Source organism: Verticillium nonalfalfae (assembly GCF_003724135.2).
Source record: "Verticillium nonalfalfae strain VnAa140/NRRL 66861 chromosome Unknown scaffold_3, whole genome shotgun sequence".
Lineage (NCBI taxonomy): Eukaryota > Fungi > Ascomycota > Sordariomycetes > Glomerellales > Plectosphaerellaceae > Verticillium > Verticillium nonalfalfae.
Genome location: NW_021167228.1, coordinates 88274 through 112095, shown reverse-complemented (window position 1 = coordinate 112095; position 23822 = coordinate 88274). Strand labels below are relative to the sequence as shown.

The 23822-nt window shown below is 54.1% G+C and overlaps 5 protein-coding genes across 5 annotated transcripts; all 5 read right to left on the bottom strand.

The window, feature by feature from the left end:
- Positions 1 to 2886: 2886 nt before the first annotated feature.
- Positions 2887 to 4961, bottom strand: RAD30 (DNA-directed DNA polymerase eta rad30; the record flags this gene model as incomplete). Its single annotated transcript, XM_028639142.1, has 2 exons — positions 2887 to 4648; positions 4741 to 4961. 2 exons carry the CDS (start codon positions 4959 to 4961, stop codon positions 2887 to 2889), a joined length of 1983 nt encoding a protein of 660 aa, XP_028499049.1.
- A 6515-nt stretch (positions 4962 to 11476) lies between these two features.
- On the bottom strand, positions 11477 to 15087 carry D7B24_004978 (uncharacterized protein; the record flags this gene model as incomplete). Its single annotated transcript, XM_028639141.1, has 4 exons — positions 11477 to 12511; positions 12568 to 12950; positions 13004 to 14168; positions 15085 to 15087. The coding sequence occupies 4 exons, from the start codon at positions 15085 to 15087 to the stop codon at positions 11477 to 11479; spliced, it is 2586 nt and encodes an 861-aa protein (XP_028499048.1).
- A 1423-nt stretch (positions 15088 to 16510) lies between these two features.
- SFH5_2 (Non-classical phosphatidylinositol transfer protein (PITP)) lies at positions 16511 to 17649 on the bottom strand (the record flags this gene model as incomplete). The annotated part of the gene is made up of 3 exons (XM_028639140.1): positions 16511 to 17132; positions 17216 to 17473; positions 17528 to 17649. 3 exons carry the CDS (start codon positions 17647 to 17649, stop codon positions 16511 to 16513), a joined length of 1002 nt encoding a protein of 333 aa, XP_028499047.1.
- A 1460-nt stretch (positions 17650 to 19109) lies between these two features.
- On the bottom strand, positions 19110 to 21669 carry D7B24_004976 (uncharacterized protein; the record flags this gene model as incomplete). Its single annotated transcript, XM_028639139.1, has 5 exons — positions 19110 to 19343; positions 19406 to 19792; positions 19845 to 20264; positions 20319 to 21392; positions 21454 to 21669. The coding sequence occupies 5 exons, from the start codon at positions 21667 to 21669 to the stop codon at positions 19110 to 19112; spliced, it is 2331 nt and encodes a 776-aa protein (XP_028499046.1).
- A 1328-nt stretch (positions 21670 to 22997) lies between these two features.
- Positions 22998 to 23762, bottom strand: ARC19 (Arp complex subunit; the record flags this gene model as incomplete). Its single annotated transcript, XM_028639138.1, has 5 exons — positions 22998 to 23006; positions 23065 to 23109; positions 23169 to 23294; positions 23368 to 23694; positions 23760 to 23762. The coding sequence occupies 5 exons, from the start codon at positions 23760 to 23762 to the stop codon at positions 22998 to 23000; spliced, it is 510 nt and encodes a 169-aa protein (XP_028499045.1).
- Between the last annotated feature and the right edge of the window lie 60 nt (positions 23763 to 23822).

Sequence of the window (23822 nt, the reverse complement as noted above, 5' to 3'; positions counted from 1 at the left end):
CTGATTGATCTTCTGACTGTGGCGAGGGGGGTAAGAGAGAGCAAGAGCAAGAGCGAAAAGGAAGAGAGAATCGCGGCAAGATCCTGGATGAATCGTATACGTCTCAATATATCGAAGAGGAGAACGAGCCCCTAGGCGGTGGTTGTAGGTGGTGATGGGCTGGGAAAGAGAAAGATGCGAAGGTTCGGAGTAGGCAGCGTTTGGAGGGGAGGGGGAAAGTGGGTGGTGGCCGAAGAAAAGGGCAGTCATTGCGCTGGCAGGAAGACCATGTGGGTCGGCCTGAGGGCCAGCGGCAAGTCAACTGTGACCGACATCCAGTGGGCAGCAGCAAAAACTGGAGGCAGGAAGCACCACCGGTGCAGCGTCAGCGATGAACCTGGCTCGAGGCAGGCAGGCGGGCAGGTAGGTAGGCAGGTAGGGCAGGGATGACAGGGATTAGCGAGTCGGCTTAGGCCTCTGGTGTCCCAATGGTGGTCCGTGACTGGCCACGCCCGTCAGCAGGCACACATTGAGCGCCCCCCCTGGAGGTGAAGGAGGTCGGGACGCGCTGGCAGCACACTGTTGGCTGGCTAATAAACCGTGCGCCTGCCCTGCGTCTACCTATCGTCTGCATCTGCTTTGCTGCTTCTGCCTTGCAGTTGCAGTGCCCCTAACTGAAGCAGCAAGTACCTACCCAGGTGGCGGCACGCCAAGATGCCTGCGTCGACTCGTTACCGAAAAGCAGAGGGTGTCGTCTTCTCAGCCACAGCATCTCGTGCTCCCCACGCTCGTCCACTTCCACTTCACCCTGCCTACGAGCCCGGTCTCTCATGAAAAATGGTTTCCTGTGAATAAGACTCTGTTCACGAGATCCGTTTCAATGAGCCACCATATTCCCTTCCAACTAACAGAAACGACATCGTCGGGGATCGTCGGAGGCTGCGACAGGCTGTCTCCCTGTTGCCGTCCCCTCTGTTTAGCCCAACATAATGAAGCTCGGGAGCCTGACAGGTTTGACAGCCTGACGGTCTGGCACCAAAAGAAAGTCGATGGTCTTGGTGACAGGACCTGGTGACGTACGCGATGATCCAACATTGTGATTGTCATTTTTGTAGCCGGCACCTCCCTCGTGTCCAGTTCTCGACCGGACGCTCACCCCAGATCCAGGACGAGCCCGATCTCATCCACTTGGAAGGGCCTAGGAACAGCCCTCGAAAAATGGCATTTCATGTCGGCTGCTTGCCAAAATGGCAATGGGACCAGAAATGAATGGCGACCCCCCCCCCCCACGACGCGCAGTCAGGCTGGCACACCCCGTATGGTTGGGTTTTGTCATTTTCAACGTCGAAACCCCTGGTGGAGGAACCCTGATCATTCAAATACGACATGTTGTGCGACCATTTCTTGTAACACGAGTGGCACTACGAATACCTTCCGCTGTGCGGAATCTGCTTCTTACTCAAACACCACACCAGTAGAAAACCCTCACGACGCGCTTCTCGCAACGAAACTTTTCTTCTTCTGCCAAGCCTTGCAACAGAACGTCTGGGCCACTAGAGCCAGCGTGGCATTTGCTACCTGACGGTCATGGGCCATCCTGGCTTCCCTCACTCGTCTCGTCCAGCCCCTTCTCGACTCTCTGTCTATCACCGTCTCATTGGCGCCTCCCCCCCACCGACGAAACGGGGTAGCTCCGCCGACGCGCCTCTGCCTCATAGTCTTCTTGAGCAGACGATTCGAAGCCTAGGAGGGGCCCATTCAATGATAGCGACGTGGTGCAATGCGCTGCGTCTTCGATGTTATTGCCTCGAAAACATCATGTGCACGTGCAGTGCAGTAGCTTGAAATGGTTGATCGGCTGCCGCTGACCGACATGACATACACGGCTTGACGACCAAACCTGGCCATCGATTGAATATTCAGACTGGTCCCGCCTTCAGGTGGCTGGCACGTCAATCATCGTTGGGTAGCAATGCCTTGCTTGGATTGTGGCCCAACCTCCCGACTCAAAGTACCCAAAATTCCCGTCCAATCATCGATCGTTTTACTGTCACACGGTGATAGGACGGCCATCATGCTCAGACATGCCTGAGCAACTCATTCTCAAGCATCGTCATTAAGACGCTGCGCCTTTGTATGGTACCAGGAAACGGCGCTTCCGGGGGGGACTTCGGAGGCCAGGTCTTGCACCGCAACGTACCAGGACAAGGGATAGGATCACCAAGAGCTGGTCATCATGTACCCAATATGCCGGCTTCTCCTATGCTGCTCCACCTAAGCTGCAATCGCACGACTCCGAACCCAGAGCACCAAAACCCTGACCTACCAAGACTGGGAAGCGCTGCCTGTAATCCGTCTGCCATTCCTCTCAACAAAGCTCTTTGTGGGGCGTCGTGGTCAGCGAATCTGATACACAAAGGGAGTGCAAGCGGACGACTGCTCGACACTTGTTCAAATGCTGTAAATCAAAACAGCTCAGAGGACCTGCTTTCCGAGGACTTCATCGCCAGCAGTCCGGCTTGGTCACCGCACTGTAGCTTGCAGAGGTCAGGCTTTTCTGCCCAGTCATGGAGATCGGCCGTACGAGGAGACCCATCCATCTGCGTCTCAGGCCATCGTGCATGCCCAATGCTGCCCACCGCTTCAGCATCACCATTCTGGTCTGTCGGTTCCCGTGGAGTGGGTCCAATCGTGGAAAAAGTGCAGGTCGTACTGTTTGTTTGTGACGCGGGCCGTCAAGTGGTTGACATGGTCTCAGCCCCTTTAGTCCATGCTCTTGTGGCCGTCGCCTTCGGATCATCAGGGATCACGAAACTGTTACAGGCCAGCCATGGAAGCGGAGCGACAGGACGGCTGGCGCCGCTGGCGATCTCTAACACCACTTGGCCTATGATGTGTGCGTGCTACCTAGCCAAACTTCAGTTTACGTTGGCCATGTTCGAGCTTGCCGCTTCGGCCACCTCGCTTCGCGGATGTGGCAGCTTTGCGGGGGCCGGCAGCATGAGAGGCGGAGGGCGGTGTTTGGACGAATGCGGACTTTCCACGTTCTTCGTCCTGGAAGTCCTTGGCAATATGCCAATCCTGGTGGCTTTGGAAGTCGTCGCTATCTTGGAAGCGTGCATTGCATCTGCTGCACAAATGGACGGGCACAGCCCAGGGGTTCGAATCGTTTGTCTCGATTTCTCCGGCGTCTTTGACACGAGAAGTTGTCGTGCCCGTTGAGAGTATCTGCTGCTTGTCGTCAGTTGATTTGCTCTCTTCGGTCTTGGCCGCATCGTGAGCGGCCACATCTTCGTCTATAGAGACGCTTCGGGTCAAGAATTTGTGTATGCCGCCGTCACTAGCCAGGCGGCGTTTCTTGGCAGCTGGTACCTCAGATGGGGACATGTGAGTCGAGGTGTTCGACGCCTGCCTCAAGGCCTGAGCTTCAGCTCCCTTTACCAGAAAAGCGCCGATTCCCATGTTTCCGGTGATGCCATCTTCGAAGCCACCAACACTTAGGCTGAGATTCTCGCAGGGCCAGACTTTGCCCTCCGCGACAATCTGCTGCAATAGGTTTCTCGCAAGATCGAACAGACCTTGCTCATCAATGGGCTTCCCTTGAGGTATTGGCCCTTGACGTGACTTCATTTGGCCACCGTGTCTATGGTGCAGGTTTATCGTCTTTGGCCTGCGTTTGTTTTCGAGCACACCCTCCTCGACCAATCGGGAAAAGATGTCAGCGACAAAGATTCGTAGCCAACGGTTCCCTTGGTCTGGTGTGTGAATGGAGGGGCGGAACGATTTGGCGGACAGCATTGATTTGATCTGGGTTCGAGAGTTGACTTCGCTCTGGTCAATGCCACGAATCGTGTTGTAAACCCAGATACCCGTCTCGTCCCCCAGTCTTGCCTTCATCTGATCCAGTGGGGTCGGCAGGAGATCTTTGACGGTGTCCGTGTTGAACATGTTGACGATGGTATCACCAAGCTTGCCACCCAGATTGCGGATCTTGGTGAATTTGAAGTCGGAAAGAAACTGTTGGACGGCGCGGTTGCGTATCACAGTCTGTTGGTCGGGCTTCTTGTGGGCCGAGCCCAACTTGCTGAGCATCTTGTTATTCGCTATGCCAGCGGAACAAGTGTAATGCAGGACTTCGTGGATGCGTGCGCGGACGCCCCGGATAATCTCGGACCCAATCAGTATTGCCACGTCGTCCCAGTCAGGGTCCTGGTTCTCCGCGTCCTCGTCTAGGTCAATCAAGGCGTCTGCTTGCCAGTCGAGCGCGACAACCGGCGGCCGAGGTAGCCTCTCCGTCGGGTCATCATATGGCGGCGGATTATTCAGCTCGGGAAAGCGCTCGAGCAGGATTGAATGGACGTGGGACGACAGGTCACAGAACACCTCATCGATGCTCGCTTTCTCAACCTTTTGGAGGTCAGGTGGTAGTGTTTCTTTGATGAGTGCCAGGATCTTTCTCGACTGCAACCGATAGGGATCGAGCGACACCTTGTCGCTCGTAATGTTGGCGGCGGCATCGTCACGGTACGCCCACTTGTCGTCGCCCTCGCGCCATGTGGCCACGTGCTGTGCGATCAGGTCTGGGCACAACTTCCTCGCTTCTGCAAGGGTGCAGTGCCTTCCAATGCCAAAGCTACGCGCAGGGTAGTTGATGGCAATCAAACCTTGCCTGATCATGTCAGTTCGGTCATCATGAAGCGCGCGTTTCATGAGAGAAAAAAAAAGGGAGAAACAATGTGTGGCATCCTTGGCTTGACATACCACTGCTGCACGGCCAGGGGCTGGTCCTCTGGGGTGTCCAGGCGCACCATCTCACACTGGGCATAGAACGCATCGAGGTCAATGTGAGCAATGACCCGCAGCGGACTAGATACGGCATATGAGGCGAGAAGTGAGAGCTGTCGATAAGTGAACTGGGATTTCGGGCTCCTCGTGCCCATCAGGGGCGACGACTCGCGAAACTGTGGTGAAGAGGTCGTCATGGTCTGGATGGGTCACGGCTGCATGTCAAGAATTTCCAGTACTTGAGCTAGGCCTACAGTCTGCAGAGATCATCTCGAGTCTGACGAGGTAATCGCTAGGTAGTCGTGTGAGGCCGGAAACAACGCCATTGGGATGAAGTGTTCTGATATGGAGGTTGAGACGCGAACGCGGGTCTGTCTTGTGGTGTTGCCTGGTGGTTACATAAGCGCGCTAAAAAAGGGCGCCTCCAAACGTCATGACTGCCACAATGGAATTGGTAAGGCAGTGATTCGAGGTAGGCAACCTCTCTTGGTTACTTGAACAATGCGCCCCCGAAAAATTGATACTCTGGGTGAATAGTGTTAAAAATAGAGGCTAATCATTAAGAATTATGTAGTGGTGGATTTTTGTTTGGTCTCGCCGTGTCATCCTTGCCCAACACACGCAAAGGGAACCACACGTGTGCATCCAAACCTGGCGCTGCGTTGCCTCGTGTCGAATAACTGGGTATCTTCGTGATGTCAACTCCCTCGTTGAGCGTTCCTTACCTCATACATTTCTGTGAGGCTGCCCTCTTCATCCACCAAGGTTGGGATTCCGTTCCGCTTCGCCAGTGATTGCAGTACATGACCCATGGGGTAATCACTGTCCGCGTTCTCGTGAAGCGCACAAGGTGATTTCCTAATAGGAAGCAGCCAGTCAATGATATTATTTCCCATGACCTGCTTCCAATTCTCCTTCCATCCGAGGTCCCACGGATTCTCATCGGGCTCTGTACGCAGTATGGCGAATGTTCGTGTGGCAGCAAGGTCTCTCGCTGACAATTGCTGCTCACCAGAGTGCGACGCAGACGACCTTGGCAAAATGGTGCCCCCGCTACTTTGACTGCTTGGTGTTTCGCTGTGTTTGGCCAAAGGATATGTGACGGTTGAAAAGTGCTGGCTGGATGGAGTCCCGCGCGGCACGCGAACAGCCACCTGATAAACCCATGCCTTCTTAAGCATGTCGATATTAGTAACGTTAAGAAAGACGTAATACCACGATGTCATCGTCATGGTGAAGGTAAAGAGGCCGAAAAAGGCGGAGAGTGCGATGACCGCGACGACCTGCCCGTCCAGAGATCGTCCCTCCTGTTGTTGTTTGGCCAGACAATATGCTGCCGTCGATAGCACAACAGCACACATGGCCGCACAGTAGCAGGTAAACTGGGAGAAGAATTTGAATGCTAGCCAATGTCAGACCAGTCCTTTAAGGGCCAGGCAAAAGGGGATTCAATGAAACCTACAAGTCTCTGAAACCATCCCACCAACCCATGGACAGTAGTGGTCCATCTTCAGTACACACCGGCCAATCTCGCTGGAGTGATGCGCACGATCTGGCTTCCAGTTGCGACATTCTGAGCACCACTTGGGTCGGCCATCGTTCTCACAGATGAACGCGTTTTTGCTGTAGAACCTCTCCAGTCCCGGGCTGTCCGGGTCTTGATCGGGGCCTGGCTGATAGGGTTGGGATTCAATATCATCGGCGCGCCGTCCAGATCGTTTGCCTCCCTTCGTTATTGATTTTTCTACTCCGGTCTCGGCTCTCTGAGCCTCTGGGCCGAGAGGTACAAGTCCAGTGTCGGTGTTGATGGTCCATATCGTTCGGATGTATGTCACCAAGGACAAGAAGAGGAAAAGAAAATAGAGAATCAAGACGGCAATGACGGTGCCAGTTTCTCCCCTCTCTTTCGATAAATATTCAACTTGGGGTTTGTCCATTAGTGCGCGGTTAGAATAGGCTTGCTTTGGAGGACGTACTGCAGAGTCGCGATACGACAACGTACGTCGCATAACCAAGAACACCAGCAAGGATGGCCGGGATGACCCGGCTTGTCCATCTAGCGATGGCTTTGTGACTCTCTTGCGATTCTGTCATGGTGGCAGGCAGTGCATCCCGGGAGACGCGTGGCGTCTATGGTGGAGGCAGTATGGTGTCGGCGTCGCGCTCGCTGTGGTTACTACCTAGGATCGAGTGTTGTGTCGCGACATGGCTTTCGGAACGCCAGGACTAGAAATGGCATGGCATCGTGGTCGTGTTCAGGAATGAATCGGATCGAGGATGAAGGATTCTGCAGGGTTCCCACACAATACTGGTATTGGTAGGGGAACGTCGGTCGCATCGCTGACGCCGACGGGGCAGATGAGGTCTGGGCGATGCATCATTAGATGGCAACCTGCCATTCGAGAGAAATTATTGATGACTAAGGCGTGGTTCATGCCCAACCAGTGGCCCAGCAATGACCATGACCCCGACTCTGCACATATCTTACTCTGATCTGAGCGTCCTTCATCATTTACCTTAAAGGAGAGGAGTAGTTCACGTCACGATCCCCGGAGAAACTAAGATGCTGTGCAGCGGCATGGTAAATGCGTACGGGGCCGCTCCGGTGGAAGACCTAGACTGTATTCGGTGCCCGGGTCTTTGCTGCTGCCAGACATGAGCTTAAGGCCCAGCCTTTCTTCCAATAAAGCGAACACATGACGCTTGACCGAACCTCAGCGGAACCTTACTCGCCTGCCCCTTTTGCGCTCCACGATAGCCTCATGTCTCGGGCGAGGCGCAAGGTCGTTCACACAGCCTACTACCGAACGAAGCAGGAGCTTCAAATAATCACATACCCGCCGTAGGTACCTTATTAGGTCGTATTGACGTCATGACTCCTCCACGAGACGGCCTATCCACCTTCACAGAGTGAGCCTGCCCTGCTTCAAGGACGCGGTTCCACAAAGTCTTATTATTATTTTGGCTCGGCGATTTATTCTCAATACTTTTATTGAATCACGACAGGTTGGATGCAAAGTCACAGGATGAAAGAGGCGCTGGAAGCCAGAGTCCTCCAATCGGGCAAGGCTGGGGCGCATGAGGCTCTGATCAGCGTGGTGCGAGAGAGGCTCACACGCTAGGGCGGTGTGCGAAGCAAAGTAGTCCTTGGTTCAGATGGGCCGATATTCCAACTCTCCAATGTGCATTCTAGGATGTGCTTGGATGAAAGCGGTAAGATTTCCTGCGGCAAACCGTGTCATGCTCCCTGACATCAAGAGCCTAGCATCCCCCTTTTTTTCCCGCACGATACTGACCCGGAGCTCAGATTTCGTTGAGCCGCAAGTGCACATTCGACTCAGGAGAAGGGGGCTTGAGGCTCCGCCGCCCTAAAGCTGCTGAGTTTCGTCGCGGCGAGCATGGGACGGTGAGAGACGTCCTGGACAACTTGTTGGGAATTCTCCACCGTCGTTCCGCCTTGCTTTCCCGTGGCCGAGGCCTGATGGAGGACACCGACGATGTTCGGGCCGTGGAAGCTGCGCACGGAGGCTATGTCAACCCCCAGATCCCCCCCTTCCTGCCTGCGATTTGGCCTAGTAGGGCGACGAGATTCAACCTTCTTTGCGATGGCAAAGCTGTGTTTGGTTGAGGTTTGTCCAACGCCTCAGGGCAAGGTTGGCCTCAATCTCAGGGACGTGGATATTGTTCAGACTCTCGGCGACGAAGCGCCAGCAAATCTATACATCCCTCCCACGGAAACTGCTTTCGCCTTGAGAAATTGCACACCGACTGCAAATGTGAGGCTTGATATCTGGCCCCGTTGGGCGGTTCGACATAGTGTCATTGGTATGGCATTGGTACAGGTTATGTGTCTTCGGGCAGTCAAGGATTCCAACCTTGAGGCTTTCCATTCGAATGTCATGACGCCTTTGCGACCAGTTTCAATCGCGAGATGGCCGAGAAAATATATAAAACAACTCGATGTCTTCATCGGCATAGTCTTTGAATGTTTAGATCATCAGTACACTGTCGAGGCAATTCAGAAGACTCTACTACAAGCTCAGAATCCAAGACTACCAAAGCACTACAAAAGATCGTCTCAACCCCCAGACCTCATCATGACCTGGAACTGCGTGGGTTCAGCCTATGCTCATGCATGATCCATACAAGTGTTTTAGCTGATGAAATATTACAGACCAACTGCGATAACGGCAGGAACCTGAGCTGCACTTACGATATTGTTTGCCCATACTGCATGCACAGTCGTTGAGACCGTCTCAAACCTCAGGCACGAGAGTATGGACTCGCTGGCGTTACCATTCACGCGCCGCCATACGTGAGTTCAATTAGTCACTTACCTTCCGACATTACAACTGACGAGATCCAGGTGCGGCAGTTTTCGGTTCCTACATGGCAGATGAACTGCGCCAACAAAACGTCAACACAGGCACTATGAGTCTCTCGAAGCCAATCTTCTCGCATGGCCATGTCGCGTCCGTCACACCCCCAAGCAGAAGAGGACTCGGCACAGCTTCGAATTATCATAGCAGGACCTTGCCATCATTTCTACTTTTTCTTTATTTCAGTTTTTGCTCACAGTTGGAAGGGGTTGAGTACTGTTAAGCTAGACACCTGCCCCGACCAGGACCTTCATCACTAGTGATCAGACACTCGTTGCCTTTTGATTTTGATAGACTTACCCAGTCTCGCTCCAGTGGACACCTGCAGGTTCAGTTCAGCTTCTGGGGAATAAAACAGTTTTTTTGCGCAACACTCGCATGTTTATTCGCCATGTCGGGTTATTAAGGGGCTTGGGACGTGTTTTCCCTGCTCACCGAGACCCACCGACGTTGAGACCCGTGACACACCTGCCTAAGGCAACCGTGGCTGAGCGGCTGCCTCTTGCTTGCTAGAAGAACCAATGCAGAGCGGAGGAAGTCCTTTGGAACCTTTTCTTCTTCGGTTGCACGACTGAAGAAGTTATACCGCCTTGGAAAGGAGCTTGTGACACGCGACTTGCTGTCGCCAACGAAGGAGGGCCCTTGGTTGCACACCCTCTAGCGGCACCTGATTGGTGAAGATTAACTTGGGTCTTCTGCCCCCCTCTCTTTCGTCATTGCTGGGATCGAAATGGTGTAAGCATGTTGAACTCAGGTACCAAAGGTAATGTTGTGTGCACAGTCGACAAGCAGTAAGAGTAAGCCATACGACGGCTTCGAGTGGATGGCGATGTCTCGCGTCTACCCTTTTCCTCCCTTGGTCATGCTCAAGCTCAGAAGCAAGTCGGCATTCAAATGTACAAGCAACCACCCCCCCCCCCCCCCTCCCACTCTCTTGCCCGGCGTATGCAAGTTGATGGGCTCGGAAATGCGAACGATTCTCGTTGTCAAGGCCAATCGAAAGTTCAAGACCAAGTGCCCATTTGCCTGCCGCTGACTGGGTGCCTAACGGTCCACGTCTAGGCCGCGGACAGCTTGGACGTTCTCTGGCCCACCGCCGTGGATGTTGTACACAAACATGCCCTGATGTTCAAATAATGACACAATATCAAGTCACAAAGCCATGCGGTGGTGTTATCACGTTTCTCTTGTATTTTCGGAAATGTCACTGGTCAAGCTTGGCCCCCCATCACCAATTTCGTCGGGGCGACAAACTGCCTCCCCCCGACGCTTGGCGAACCGAGTCCACCAGGCTTCTCAACACTCCCACACGCACGTGCTGCCAAAGGATGCGCCAACCGCTCCCGTCGCAATGCTGTGCTCGACCTGACCCCGGTGCGCAATGGAAGCATTCAAGTCCAATTTCTGCCCTTTCAAACAGTTACGACTGTCGTTTGCAAGTCGCAGCTCAGCCACGCCCGTGGAAGCTCTCCACGCCAATGAATTCTCCTTCGACCGTCCTTCAGGCTGAAGCAACTCCCGCGTAGCACAGCCTCTCCCCGTACTCCTCACTGATTTTTTCCTGAACCGTAGAGCCGCACAAAGTGCAACACAGCAAGCTCCCCGCCCTTTTCCCGTCCGGCGCGCGCGAGCGCACCTGACCACGCCCGAACCAAGTGGTGGCCAGGCGCAAGGAGTCTCCAACAAAGGCGGTGAGCGACACACGATCTCGGTCAAACACATGACAGCCAACCTCACAAGTCCGCTGCCCATGTCAGGGCGGGCGATATCAGGCTGGTGGAGAAGCAAAGCCTCAGAAAGACAGGTGAATCGCAATGATCGTCTGTGAAGGGCTCGCTGCCTTGCGAAGACGTGAGCCTCCCTCCACAGCTGTCGGTGCATGGTCATCACGTCCCATTGCATGTTTTACATCGTAGCCCCGGTCTGGGATGCGGTCCGCCTGTCTGTTCACATAGCCACTTCCTTGCGCCCTGTTCCTGTCGTTGCTGCTGTTGTTTAGCCGGTTAGTGACAGTCACGGTAGAACCCCACTGTAGACAGTCTAGGGAGTAATGCACATGCTCGTTGTTTCGGGCCACCTCTTCAATGCGGTGGAGATGAGAAAGAATATGTTGAATAAATGACAATCCTGGTAGAGCTACTGAGGGTACGTGCGGGTGCCCACTAGTTGTAAATGCACAATCGATATTACTCCATTCGCCTCTTGTAACCTACCGCAGGACAACCAAGGCCGGGCGCCATAGCAAAAACATCGGATCCTCAACTCCGCCGCTCCCGTCTTTCCGCGCCTCATCTCCTTCTCACTTGCAGCACAACCGTCACCTACGGAAAGCCTCAGGCCATCGAGGGGGACACGAGGGCAGTGATGCTGCTCGCCTCGGGGCTCACCAAGCGAATCTGCGATTTCACGCGCGGTAGATCCAGCGCTTTGCGGGGGGACTTGACAGCGCTTTTGAGACTCTTCGGAGTGGCCGGTCTCTTCGTTTTGTTCGGCGTCTTCAAGCTGCCCTTGTCGGCAGCCTTGATCTTGCTGCCTTCAGCTCTGGCTGCGATAATTGTCGCATTGGGTGACAAGGTCGTCTGCAGAAGGGAGTCGCGCTTCTTTGTCGCCTTGATGACACGGCCTGAGCTGGATGTGCGGACAGTAGTCACCTTGGAAGACGTTGTCTTCTTCGCGACAGGTGTTGACTTGGCGTTCACGGTAATCGTTGAGACACTCTTCTTCACCGTGGCGGCGCCTTTCGCTGCCGCCTGGACAACCTTGGTGCTGGCGTTGGAGAAGCTACGTTTTGCGCTCTGCTTCGTGCCCTTGTGAGATTTGATCTTTCGTTTCTTCGCCATCGCGTTGGCTGTGTCATCTCCGGCGAGCTCCTCAAGCTTGCGCTTCCCGAGCTTGACAACGCTTTTGACAGTCTCCTTCAGGTTCGCTTTCGGTGTCTGTGTCTTCGCCTTCAGCTTGGCAGGGCTCTTGAGGGCCTTTGCTGCAGATTTCGGGGTTGTGTTGGCGTCAGGTTTTGTAGCCCTGGCCTTCTTCTTCTTCTTCAGACCAGCCTTGCCGTCTGTTTTCTCAGCCTTGACCGGCTTGGGTCCCTTGGGTTTGGGACCCAGCACACCGCGACACTCCGCCTCGCCACACAGACAGGTTTGAACGTTCTTAGCGCTGAAAGGGTCGAAGTTGTAGTCGTAGGTCAATTCGTCGCCAGTCATGATGGGCGCGTCTCCCGCAAACAGTGCCATTCGCGGCTGGCCGCCCACGATCCACTTGATCATCTTGCAGTTTGGTTTGCAAGAGTGATTGACGAAGCGGGCGATGCTCCCAGTCGTGGCGTCAATGATCATGTTCTGATCGAAGCTCATGAGGTAGTAACACTAAGCCATAGGTTAGTTTTAGACACCTCGCGAAGAAATTTATCGGCGCGACTAACATCATTGTTCTTGTACTTTGTGTTCATCCGGTTCTCGCACTCTTCCTCGGTAATGATCTCTCCAGTGTACTCCATGATAATCTGGTTTGCGTCGAAGCATCGGTTGGACCGGATACCATGGCCGCGATCCGATGTCTTGATGACCTCGACGCCTGTGCGATATTTGCCGCCCGCAACTTTTCTCTCATGCAAATCGGCGAAGGCGCGGTTGGTGCAAAAAGCTTTACCGACGTTGCAGTTGTTCTCGTCGCACTCATACAACATGATACGGTTCTGGCAATCTTCGTCACAGCCGTCCTGCGGCTTGCAAACACACTTGGACTCGTCTGCAGAAGAATGTTGGTTCTTCTTCCAGTATAGACTAGATTCTCCCACAAAGCGATCTGCAAAACGTGTCAGTGATGCGTGCCGTGGAACAGGAGCGCGCAATACATACTCTTGGAGATCTTTGTCCAGTGCTCGGGCTTCGGCTGGCCCGGAGGCAAAGGGTTGCAAACGTCGAACGGAAGCTTGAAGTCTCGGCCGTTGATCAACGTCCTCAGTCCATTGAACATGGGCAAAGGCAGTGCCTTGTTCACGCGCCCGGACGCGGCCAGCTCCGGGATTTGTGCGAGTTTCTTCTTCTCCGCGAGGCCCAGACCCTCGTTCAGGTCAAGCGGCGTGTCCTGACCGGCATACAGGCCCTTGGCGAGCCAGCGCTTGACACGCCGTCCCTTGCGCGTATGAAGCTCGAGCGTCTCCTCACTCTTTTCGCCATCCTTCTTTGTCTCGTCCACCTTGGCCTTCTTTACTTCCGAGGGCGCCTTCGTCTTAGCCTTCTTCCGGGCAGGGCCATTTTCAAGCTCTTCGGGAGTAACCAGCTTGCCATTGGCCCAAATGGTGTGGAAAACAGGCTTCGTTTCTACTTTGGCAAACTCGTTCGTATCTCTAAGGCGGAGAAGTTCTCTGGAGACCTTGCCAATGCCCTGTTCAAAGGCCTTGCGCCCGCGCTTGCCGAGAGAGGTCGCTTTGGATGTAAGGATATCGACCTTGGCCGGGGCGTCGCGCGCTGAGGCTCGAGTCGTGCGGGGAGTGTCGGGCTTCTCCTGGGCCAACTTGCCAGGGGTCTTGAGGCCTTGCATAGACCATTGCAGATTCAGCGCGTCAATGCCGTCGCGTACGAGAGGGTCAGAGGAGCGCGGCGTGGTAGAGAGAGCGTCTCCGAGGCTGGCTCGCTTTCTGCGGCCATTCCCCTTTGCGGCGGTGCCGCTCAATTGGGAGAGGTTATAGACGGGATTGCTGACGCGTGCCCTCCGAGCACGCCCGGCTGCGGGCGGCTCTTGGGCGGCCGATGGCGCGTCAATCTGAGGCGTGTCATGGGGTGTGGCAGAGACCTCAGGCTGAGGCTCCGTGGCGACAATGACGGTCGCTTGAATCTCGGGTACAGGTGTAGTCTCGACCTTGATGCCTTCGGAGGCTATAGATATGTTGTCGGAGAAGTTGGTAGGTGGTGTTGAGCTGAGAGACGCGACATGCGAGGAGGATTCGAGGCCGAGGGCCACAGCGCCAAGGCTGCTCTGGCTCGACGGCGAGAGAGACATGGCGAGGCGATTCGCGCGACGCTACAAGTCGACGCGTTATGTGGAGTTGGTGGAGGCCAGGAAAGTTGGGCGCGCCTCGTGAGACGATTTCGACGCGTAAATAGTGCTATGCTCGGCAAATGGGGGTTGAGGGGCTGTCAAAGAAGACGCGAAATGGAAAAGGAGAAAAGACGTATGGTCGCAAGCTCAAGAGGAGAGAAAGATATGTGAGATTCGATCTAGTGCAGGAAAGAGATCGACGAAGGATTGGTACTGCAGGAGAAATGCAAAAGGTTGCGTGCTGATGGTGACAGAGATGTGAGGGAGGAGAGAGGGAGGTGTGGAAAGTAAGGTCGGTCGCCTGCACGCCGGCGCGTGTATGGCAGGAGGAGGAGGAGGAGCAGTAACAGTAGCGCAGCGTGGCGGAGGAGGAATTGGAGGCGATGTACCCAAGTACCTACCTACCTGCCAAAACGTCTGGCAGGGAAGGTGGTGGAGGCAGGTGCAGGTGCAAGTGGAGGCGGAGGCGCGGTCCAAGTGCTGGGAAATGCCAGAGGGGGAAGGGGAGGAGGATGGAAGGAAGGAACAAACCAACACAAGCTCCAGGGTCGGTCCTGGACTCCTCCCTAAGGGTAGGTCCGTTCAGGAGGTCCGTTCAGGAGACGGAGAACGGAAAGCCCCGCAGCAGTGGTCGTATCGCCTTGAGAGCCCGCAACTTCCAAGGTGATCAATCCCCTGTTGACGAAAACTACTTAAGGTCGGGCAGGCCAGGGGGGTGGCGGCGGGGGGCGATTCCAGAGGACAGAGGTGATTGTCGCCAGCTTGAGTACGCACACAGCTGTGGCCTTGCAGTTGCCGTCGTTGCTGTCCTTTGTCGTTGCACAATCTTCCAAGCGCAGCGCGGCTATAGAAATGTGTGCGCGTCCAAAGTCGAATCGTCTTGCCACTGGCTTTGGACCATGTAATGTGGTCGAGACCGGGCCGTCAAAGGAAGGACGCCACTAATCCAAGCCGAACAGAGCTGCGCTGCGCTGAGCTGAGCGAATGTGCTCTTGTGCTGAGGAATGGGGGTAAGGTGTGAGATGAAGGAGAAAGCATGGGAAATTGATCGGAGCGGCTGGATGGGGTTTGGTAGGTCAGACAAGGTAAGTATGAGCGCGCGATTCACGTGCACCTCGTCAGCTTCTTGTCTCTGCCGTTCCCCCTCCTCTCCCCAGGGAAGGCAACACTGTCGTCAGTATTAAGGCTAAGGAGCGCGTGCCGTCATTGGATGTGCGAACGGCGTTGAAGTAACGCCGGCCCAGTACATGAGTATAAGGCTCGGAACGAGAGGTGCGAAATCCAAGGGCAACAGGTTGACAGCGCAAGCAAGGCCAATGCGATGCGTCCACTGCAGAAGCGATCAGCGGGACTGACTTTGAGGAGGTTCAGGTTCATCAAGGCCACATCTCTGGCTACCTTGCGCCCGCAAGTTCAAGGCCGCAGTTTCGAGGCCCGACGTCCTGGACCGATACCACCTCCTCAACGCCCCGAGTACGACGCCGTGCTCAGAATGGGCGCTTTCCACACGAAGCCGACTCGGTCTTTGGGCTCATACCAGCTCTGTGTCCTTGTCCTCTTTCGCTCGCCTCTCTCCACTACGGCTGACGAGCTGAGGCGCGACGGCGGCCGCCAACCCTGGGCTTGACACTTCCAGCCTCTGATGATCCTCAGAGGACACAAGGGCCCTCGTGAGCGCTCAGCGTGCCATTCAAGGTCGCACCTGAGTGCACAGCACGTCAATTCGACCTGTCCATCCTTGACCCATCTCGCGACAACATGAAGCCAGCCTGTGGCTGCCAACATTAGTGGTGGTGGCATTGAAAAGGTTGCGGCCTTGGGAGGGCGAGGCTGCCAGGTTCCTTCAAGTCTCGTTCCAGGTGTGTGCTCTGCTAGAACTGATGCTGCTGCGTATCGACCAATCTCTGGCTTTCGCTCATCGGCCTCCTAACCCCAGCTTTCCCGCGACAAAAACAACAATCTTTCTCGCGCCAAAAGACCCATGTACTGCTTGCTACCTTACCTTGAGATGCCACGCGATCCCACCCAGACAGAAATTCCATCCTTTCACGTCGTGCGATCCCTTGGTCTTGACACGTCGAGGCCTCGCAAGCATGGATGCAAGGAAGAAATTCTGATTCATGTTTCCTGCCTAGAGTAACACTGTCTATGTACTTCATGCGTCGAAAACCGCCATCTACTCTACTTGCTTGAGTACGGAAGCGGCCGAAGCTCTGAATCACAAGTGATGGCAGCAGCAGAAAGGAGGTCAACTCGTCGTCGAAACACGAATTGTGAAGCGGCGACGTAATAAAGACCACGTGTCCATGACCTTAAACTCAAACCTAAGGACTGTCAGAAGCCACCGCAGTGGCTGTGTGCGCAGTCAGCTCCTTGGCCTTCGCCTGGGCCCCTTTGCGAGCAGGTGGTACAATCACCCTGACGCTTTTAACATCTTCTTCTGCGATGTTCTCATCTGAGATTTCAGTGAGGAGAAACTGGACAGTCCGGCCATCATGCACACTGCTAGTGTTTCCGCCGAACTCTGTTGGAAGAGAGAAGCCGTAACGCTGACGGTCTGCTGGATCCGGGAATAGCTTGAGAAGAACGTCCTTACGCTTGAGAGAGGATTTGAACTCGACTCTACCAAGGCTGAGCAGCTTGGGACGCAAAAGCTCAGGAACCAAAGTATTCAGCAACTTGATGCGAAACGTATTGACATGGCCCAGTCGCACGAAATGATGGTAGGCCAGGAGTTCAGGATAGTTGGCCTGGAAGATGTCGATTGTCTCGGCGATCGCATCTTTGATCTTAGGGTACACGGTAAATGGGTTCGACCCGGCACAGTCGTGGACCTGGATGATGCGATATGGGTCTGGGCCGATTTCGGGCATTGGGGCTGGTGCGTTTGAAAGGTCCAGCTCTCGGACAGCCAGCTCCATGAGGGCAATCCGGAAGTCGAGAAATCTGGAAGGAGTCAACAAACATCCACAGCGACAATGAAACAATCCTGAAGCAAGACGCGAGGTATAGAACATGATATTACTTACTCGGCAATGTCTCCAAAGGTTGCTTGAACGTCCCTGATGACACCATAGAGATTCCACATGAAGACGACCCGGCCGCCACCCTCGTCAGTACGGTGTCGAGAAACAAATCCCATCTCGCCGAACTTCTTGGGATCGAACATCTTTGTGAGCTTGCCGGATGGATCATTAAACTTCCTCCACTTCAGAGCTTGAGTGAAGTGCTCAAGTGCCATGTCAACATTGTCATCGGCGACACGAAGAAACTTCTTGAGCACGATGCTGGCTGTAGTGTTGCGCTGTCTGGTATTGACGTTGGCGAAGGAAATACCCTACATCTCGCTGTGGCCTACTTCGTGGACAACTCTGGGAATGCCGCTATACATGCGGGAGAGGGGTGAGTTGTCAGTCGAGGACACAACCTGCGAGGTCGACTTTGCCTTCCTGAGCAAGGACATGGCGTCGGCTTCGTGTGACCTGAGGTCGAGTCTGTCTTGTTGTGTAGTCTTACTGATGTGGTTGTGTAATGAGGTTCGCCAGAAGAGCTGAAAGCACACAATTGTCCTTGATCTTGTGCAAGCGAGGCAAGGACTGCTATTTGCGATCAAGAATGGACGACAAATACAAAAATGCGCACCAATACTGCTTATGCGTGTAGCAGTAAGAAGCACGGGGTTGGGAGGACATATGCGATACCAGGCTGCGAGAGCTGAATCGTAGCCTGATCCCGGCCAAACATGGCCATGTCAAGAAGAGCCGAGACGGACGCCTGCGGGAGCAACTGCGACTCTCACAAACGCCTTCCAGACCGATTGCCATCCTTTGCAGGCTCCCTACGTCGTTTGTCGAAAGGTGGAGCACCTAGTGACATGGTCCCTTGTCGCAGCGCATTGCATTTAACAGGCGCATGCGTCATCAACTAAAGGTCAAGACATGCGGGCTTTCAAGCAATAAGATCCTTACTACTTTTTCCTTGTGGTATTCGTGTGCATCTGTAGTGGCATGAATGTTGCGACTGCGGGAATGGAAGAACAGTGGAGGATTAGGGGATCCAGGAGGGGGCGCCAGGGGGGGATGGGGTGTACTGTTACCACATCGAGTTAGGATCAGAATCAGTCCGGTCCATGTTCCCGGGCTTCAGAACGCCAGCTAGGGCAGCCCCCCCCCCTGTTGACCTCGTGCGGGCTCCAGTGCCATGCTGCCTGCCGACCCGCTGACCCGCTGTGACGCGACGGAAGCTTCCGAGCGGCCCAGCGCCCATCGTTCCTGCAGAACATTGTCAGATTGGATTGGGCAGGCGACACTCAGCGGCCCGCGCTCTGCCACCAGAACCAGGGCGTTGGGGCCAACGAAAAAAGGGGAAGAGGGGGAAGGGGACTAAGCAAGGCCGAAAGGACACAACTCCAACTGCTGACATAATGGAATGCTCTTGCCTCTTTCAGCCTCAACTCCACTACTTGCCATCACAGACCTTAGTTCAACCTCGTGCAGTTGAAATTGGCCACAGAACCATGTTAATCCTGCCAGCACTTTCATCGAAGTCAAATGAACCAAATTCTCATTGTTGTTTCGGGAAGTCTTGCTCATCTCCGACGGCAGAGTAAGCCAAACTGCCGCCTGGTCCGGACCTCCCGATCTGGCATTATGCTGCTGTTCTCGCAAGCCCAAAGATGCTCACACTGAGCTATCGACAATCCCATTCTTCATGCATACCCTCTCCCGCCTGCGCAAAGCGGCAGTGACCAACTAAAAAGACCACGTCCTCGCATAGTATTTAATGCGTCTGGCTCGGTCATCTGCTTCTTCATGACTGCCACACACAACAAGCTGCCTCTGTCTATGCCCAGCCCAATCTTTCTGGTTGTCGTGCGAACCCGAAACAAACTGCGCATCCGAGAGGCTGCGGTCCCAAGTGGTATCAGCCGTCAAGTGCACGGCGAATTATCTGCTCAATGGCCATCATCTCAGCACGGGCGCAGGCGCCCAGAGTCATCTGGTCGGTCAAAGCGCCAAAGGGACGCTGGATCTCGGCCCACATGTAGCCAAAGTATCCATCAGTGTAGCCAGCTAAGCGCTCCAGCTCAGCTCGGTGGCCGATGGGGAGGGCGGCGACGGTGCGGTTCGTCTCCTCACGAATAAGAGCAATGTACCACTGGTTACTCGTTAATCACTTGTCTTGTCCAGCCGCGCTTGCCAGAACGAAACACGACTTACCTCGAGCACGTCCAGCGGCACGTCAGGCTTCGGGCTCAGTGCGTAGAGATGGCACCAAGAATCAGCAAAACGAGGTTGCCCGTGCGATCGTGACTGCATGGAGTCCATCTCGACAATGTAGGCAATGTCATCCTTCTGAAGAGGGGTAAACCCCGCGCAGGTCATGGCGCTGAGCACCAGCCGTTTCAGCAGCTGCGATGTAAGATTCACCTCGTCGACATGGTTGCGGACTTTAAAGAACAAGATGCGCACGAGTTCCACAGTAGCTCGATGGATGGCCGCGCGCTGGCGCACCGTGATGAAGTCGTGGCAGTCCCAAGGAAGCTTCTTCAGCGTGCTGATGAGGCACTCGAACGCACGCTGAGGGCATTCCTTGGCGAAGGGAGACTGGATCTGATCAGTGAGATGCACCACAAACAAAGGACTGCTCCTGACTTACTCTATTGGGCATCTCGACATGCTTGACGAGCATGATCATCTCCTCCTCTGTCACAAAGCCCGTGAACTGACCATAGGGAGCGCCATCTTTGCGGCGGCCTGTCATGTGCGGATGAATGCCCTCCCAGCGAAGTCCGGAAGCAAAAGGAAACAGGTCCTTCATGAGAGAACTCTGGCTTGAGAGCTCAACGCTGATGGGGCGGTCTCCCAGGCGACCTACCTTGCCCTTGCTAAAGTTCAGAACGAAGCGATCGACAGCAGAAACGGCGTCGGCCATGGTCTGAAATTCGACATAGGCGTCGTTAGTCTTGCTCGAAACCCTGTCCATGATAATATGCACAGGCTCTTCAAAGTCGTTGAGGATTTTTGAATTGCGGCCAAGGAAGGCAATGACTTCGGCACGAGTGGTAATGAAGGGAATCTGTAAGACGCATTAGGGAAACTTTCTAGTGAGAGGTCAGTGACATTGACTTACGTTGAGCAACTTAACCACGCCACGATCAGGAACTCTGGGTTGTTCAGCAGTCACGATGAATGGGAAGTTCGCAGTGGCCAAAGCGACCGCGGCGCTGGGGAGGCCATTGCAGCTGTTCGTGAGGTTATTGAGACCAACGGAACGCTGTTGTCTGATATCTTCCAGCATTGGCTGGACAGTGATCGACTGGAAATTGTCAGGATGACCAGTTGAGTGGTTCGCAAGGACGAGGCTGGTGCGAATAGTAGGGCTTGAAAAAGGGTCGTGCTCGACCTGGACGCTCTCGACGGAGCCATTACCTTGGACCGAGTCAAGGTTGAATCGAGGGGGAGGGGCTGTAACACCACGCAAACCAACAGTCTGGGGACCAGTGATGCGGTTCTCAGAAGCCGGGGGGGCTTGATATCCGGTGGGGACTTTGTAGATAGTGTTCAAGCCTGCAGAACGAGTAGTGCAAGGAGTATCCTGAGATTGCAAGGACCGAGCTCGGATAGGGGTCGGAGTCATGTCAAGGTCAATGATGCCAGCTGAATGGCTGGTGACAAGGCCGCCTCGTTGAGTCGGCTGAGAGAAGCCGTAAGGGAAAGGCAACGAGATCTTACCGGCAGTTCCGTCCTTGTTGCTGTAGGAATGTTTCAAAGGGCTTCCAGCAAGCGATGGTAGTCCAATGTTGTGAACCGTCTCTCCCATGAAGCCGGTCCGGTCAATGTACCTATCGGTGCCATCAGAACCAAAAATATCGGGCGCCTCGATGCCAGGCTGTGAGTTCATCACTCCATGAGCTGGTTCAAATGGACGGATGGGGGGCGGGAAGCCAGAAGGGCCTCCAAGGCCAACAATGTGGCCTGGGACATGAGTACCAGAGATAGTGCTAGAGACACCGGCAGTGTCAAGAAGATTCTCTTGAGGGATCACCATGCCGCTGGGATCGTACAAGGTCCGGTAGAGGGGTTCGACCATCTCCGCATCTTGCTGATGTTCATTATGCACGACGGCAGCTTCTTGGCCGACTTGCTGACCGAAATGAGTGCGGGATTGCATGTTACCGACATACTCAGTCGTTTTCAGGGGCTCCTGAATGATCTTTTTAGTTGATAGTCTGAAAAGCGGAGATGGTCATCGTGATGCAACTTACTGACTGATGCAAGTTGTAAGAATTATGAAAGCCATGAAGGGCCTGCTGAGAAATAGTAGGCATGCCTTCAGGAACCAAAGCTGGGGTCCAAGGGGCACTATCGGGGTTAAGAGAAGAGTTACTGCGCATGCTGGTATTGGGTTGTTCAGCAACGGCAGGAGCCTTGGTATCAGGCTTCTGGCTGCCCTGGGACGACTGGAACTGATTCGAGCTCATTATTACGACTCAGTTCCGGGTTAAACCGAACCCCAAGCCTGGTGGATATTGATCATTGTCAGTTCGTGCATACATGTTGGGAGGAAAACAAGGTAACTCTGGCCGCCTACGGTTGTGCTTGAGGGAAAGAGTACTCACAGGCCTGTCGTTTCTGCGCAATTCAAGACCGCAAGAAGGAGACTGGTTCTAGGTTAGAAGCCTTTCTGTAAACCACTCGTATTGGTAGTTGCGGCCGCGATAAAGCGCCAGAAGGCTCTGCAGCGGTATGCAGCGATTCACGGTCCGGGCGCAAACGCTCCGCGGTTGTGATTAAGAGATGGTTGCAAACTTTGGGAACCTAGTTTGTTCTGAGGAAGGTTAGTTCAGGCAACGCTCGTTTTGAGAAAGGAAGGCATGCAACTTGAGAACTGCAGGTGAAAAAAGCCCAACTAAATCTGACCGCGTATGCGCGCAAACAAGAACAGTAGTGAATGTAGGAAGGGGCCTCAGGCTTCTTCTCAGACGTGGCGTCCAATTTTAGTATACAACAGCGGAGTACTGAATAAGAAACTTACTGAGGATTCGCCTCGAGCCTGCAATTCCGAGCCACAGCTCTCAGGTGAGTTCGCCTGCCGATAGCCTGCACTATGCGCGAGACGGCGAAGTTCAAGTTATTAGCAACTGGGATAAGAGGTCCAAGGAGGAAGGTGCATAGTGGCTTGAAAGGCACTATTCCTCTATGGCTGTGAATCAGAGAGCAATTCCACGAAAGCCTCAGGTGGGTTCGTGAGGGCAACCGCGAATAGGAGAATCCCTGTCTTTAATTACGGGCGAAAGTCTGGAGTTGACCAGAAGCCAATTGAATTGGAGTCTCAAGAGTTGTCACACTGACGATACCTCCTTCTCTTCTTATGTTGTGCAATTTGGTTGTTCGAAAGGTCGACGTGATCACGGACATGAATGCAAAAAGCACTGCCTTAGGTTGCACTAGAATTGTACCCTTGACCTTGCCAGGACTACAGCAACCTCGACAACCTACCACGAAATCACGCGATGCTTTCAAAAAAGAAAAGCAGGCCGGAGTAACACGGTACCATCTTCTTTTGGTGAAATAACTCCGTCCCCAATCTATGACAGGGCTTTTGGATCGCTTTGTGATTTGGATTGCTAGGCGGGATGCCGAACTCTTCTCATGGGAAATAGCTGATTGCGATGCGCCGGGATGGCGGTCCTTCCGTATCCCAACCCGGTAATGAATCGCCAAAGAAGGACGAGCCTTCTTGGCTATTGCAAGACTAACAACAGGCAAGGTTTTGAGGGCGCATGTTTAGAACAAGCATATTGAGAATTTAATCAAACTGCAATGCATCGAATCAGACACCGTCTTACAGTATTTCGTTGGAAGAGAAAACTTACAGGCGTCAGGAAGGACTCGGCGACAAATCTCGCACGAGCGTTCAACTGAGTGATCGTCAGCCACGAAAATAAAGGGGCGGTAAAAGTAGGATGCCGCAACATACGAAAAGCTTCATCTCGGAGATCTCCTTATCCACTTCCTCCATAAATTGGATGATAAAGTCTACCAACTTGTGTTTGAGCATCTCTTCGGTATGGAAGTTTGTAATGAGGAACGAGATGTCATAACCCTAAGCCGAGTTAGTAATATGTCAGAGCGACGACAAGCGGCTCTACGCGCGTCTGCCACCAGGATGAACCAACCTTGATCGCCTTCCTCCTCAAGATAAAGAACGACTCGGCTCGTTGCGTCAAAAAGCGCGTAAACTTGTGGACCAGGATGTGCTCGATCTCGTCTGCCTGCTTAATCTTGATTGATATACGTATGGAGTTGATGCTGGGCTCGATTAAGACCCTTTCGTTCTCGTTACGGGCGATCGTCAGCGGTGTCAGGAGGACCTCTGGGGACGTTTGGGCCTCAATCTCGGGAACATTGTGGCGCTCGGCAGTCTGGGAGGCGAAGTTGGAGAGGGTGAGAGCAGATGTCAGGCTGCTTCGGACAGCCTGGAGGTAGGGGCGGAGAGACTGAGACTAGGAGCGGCATGTCAGCAGGAGGCTTCATGAAAGATTCGGCAGCTGTATCTCGTGAAGCGCACCATGATTATTATCGACAGAGGTCTGCCACAGCTCGAGTATCTTTGGGAAGTCGTCGTCGGTCG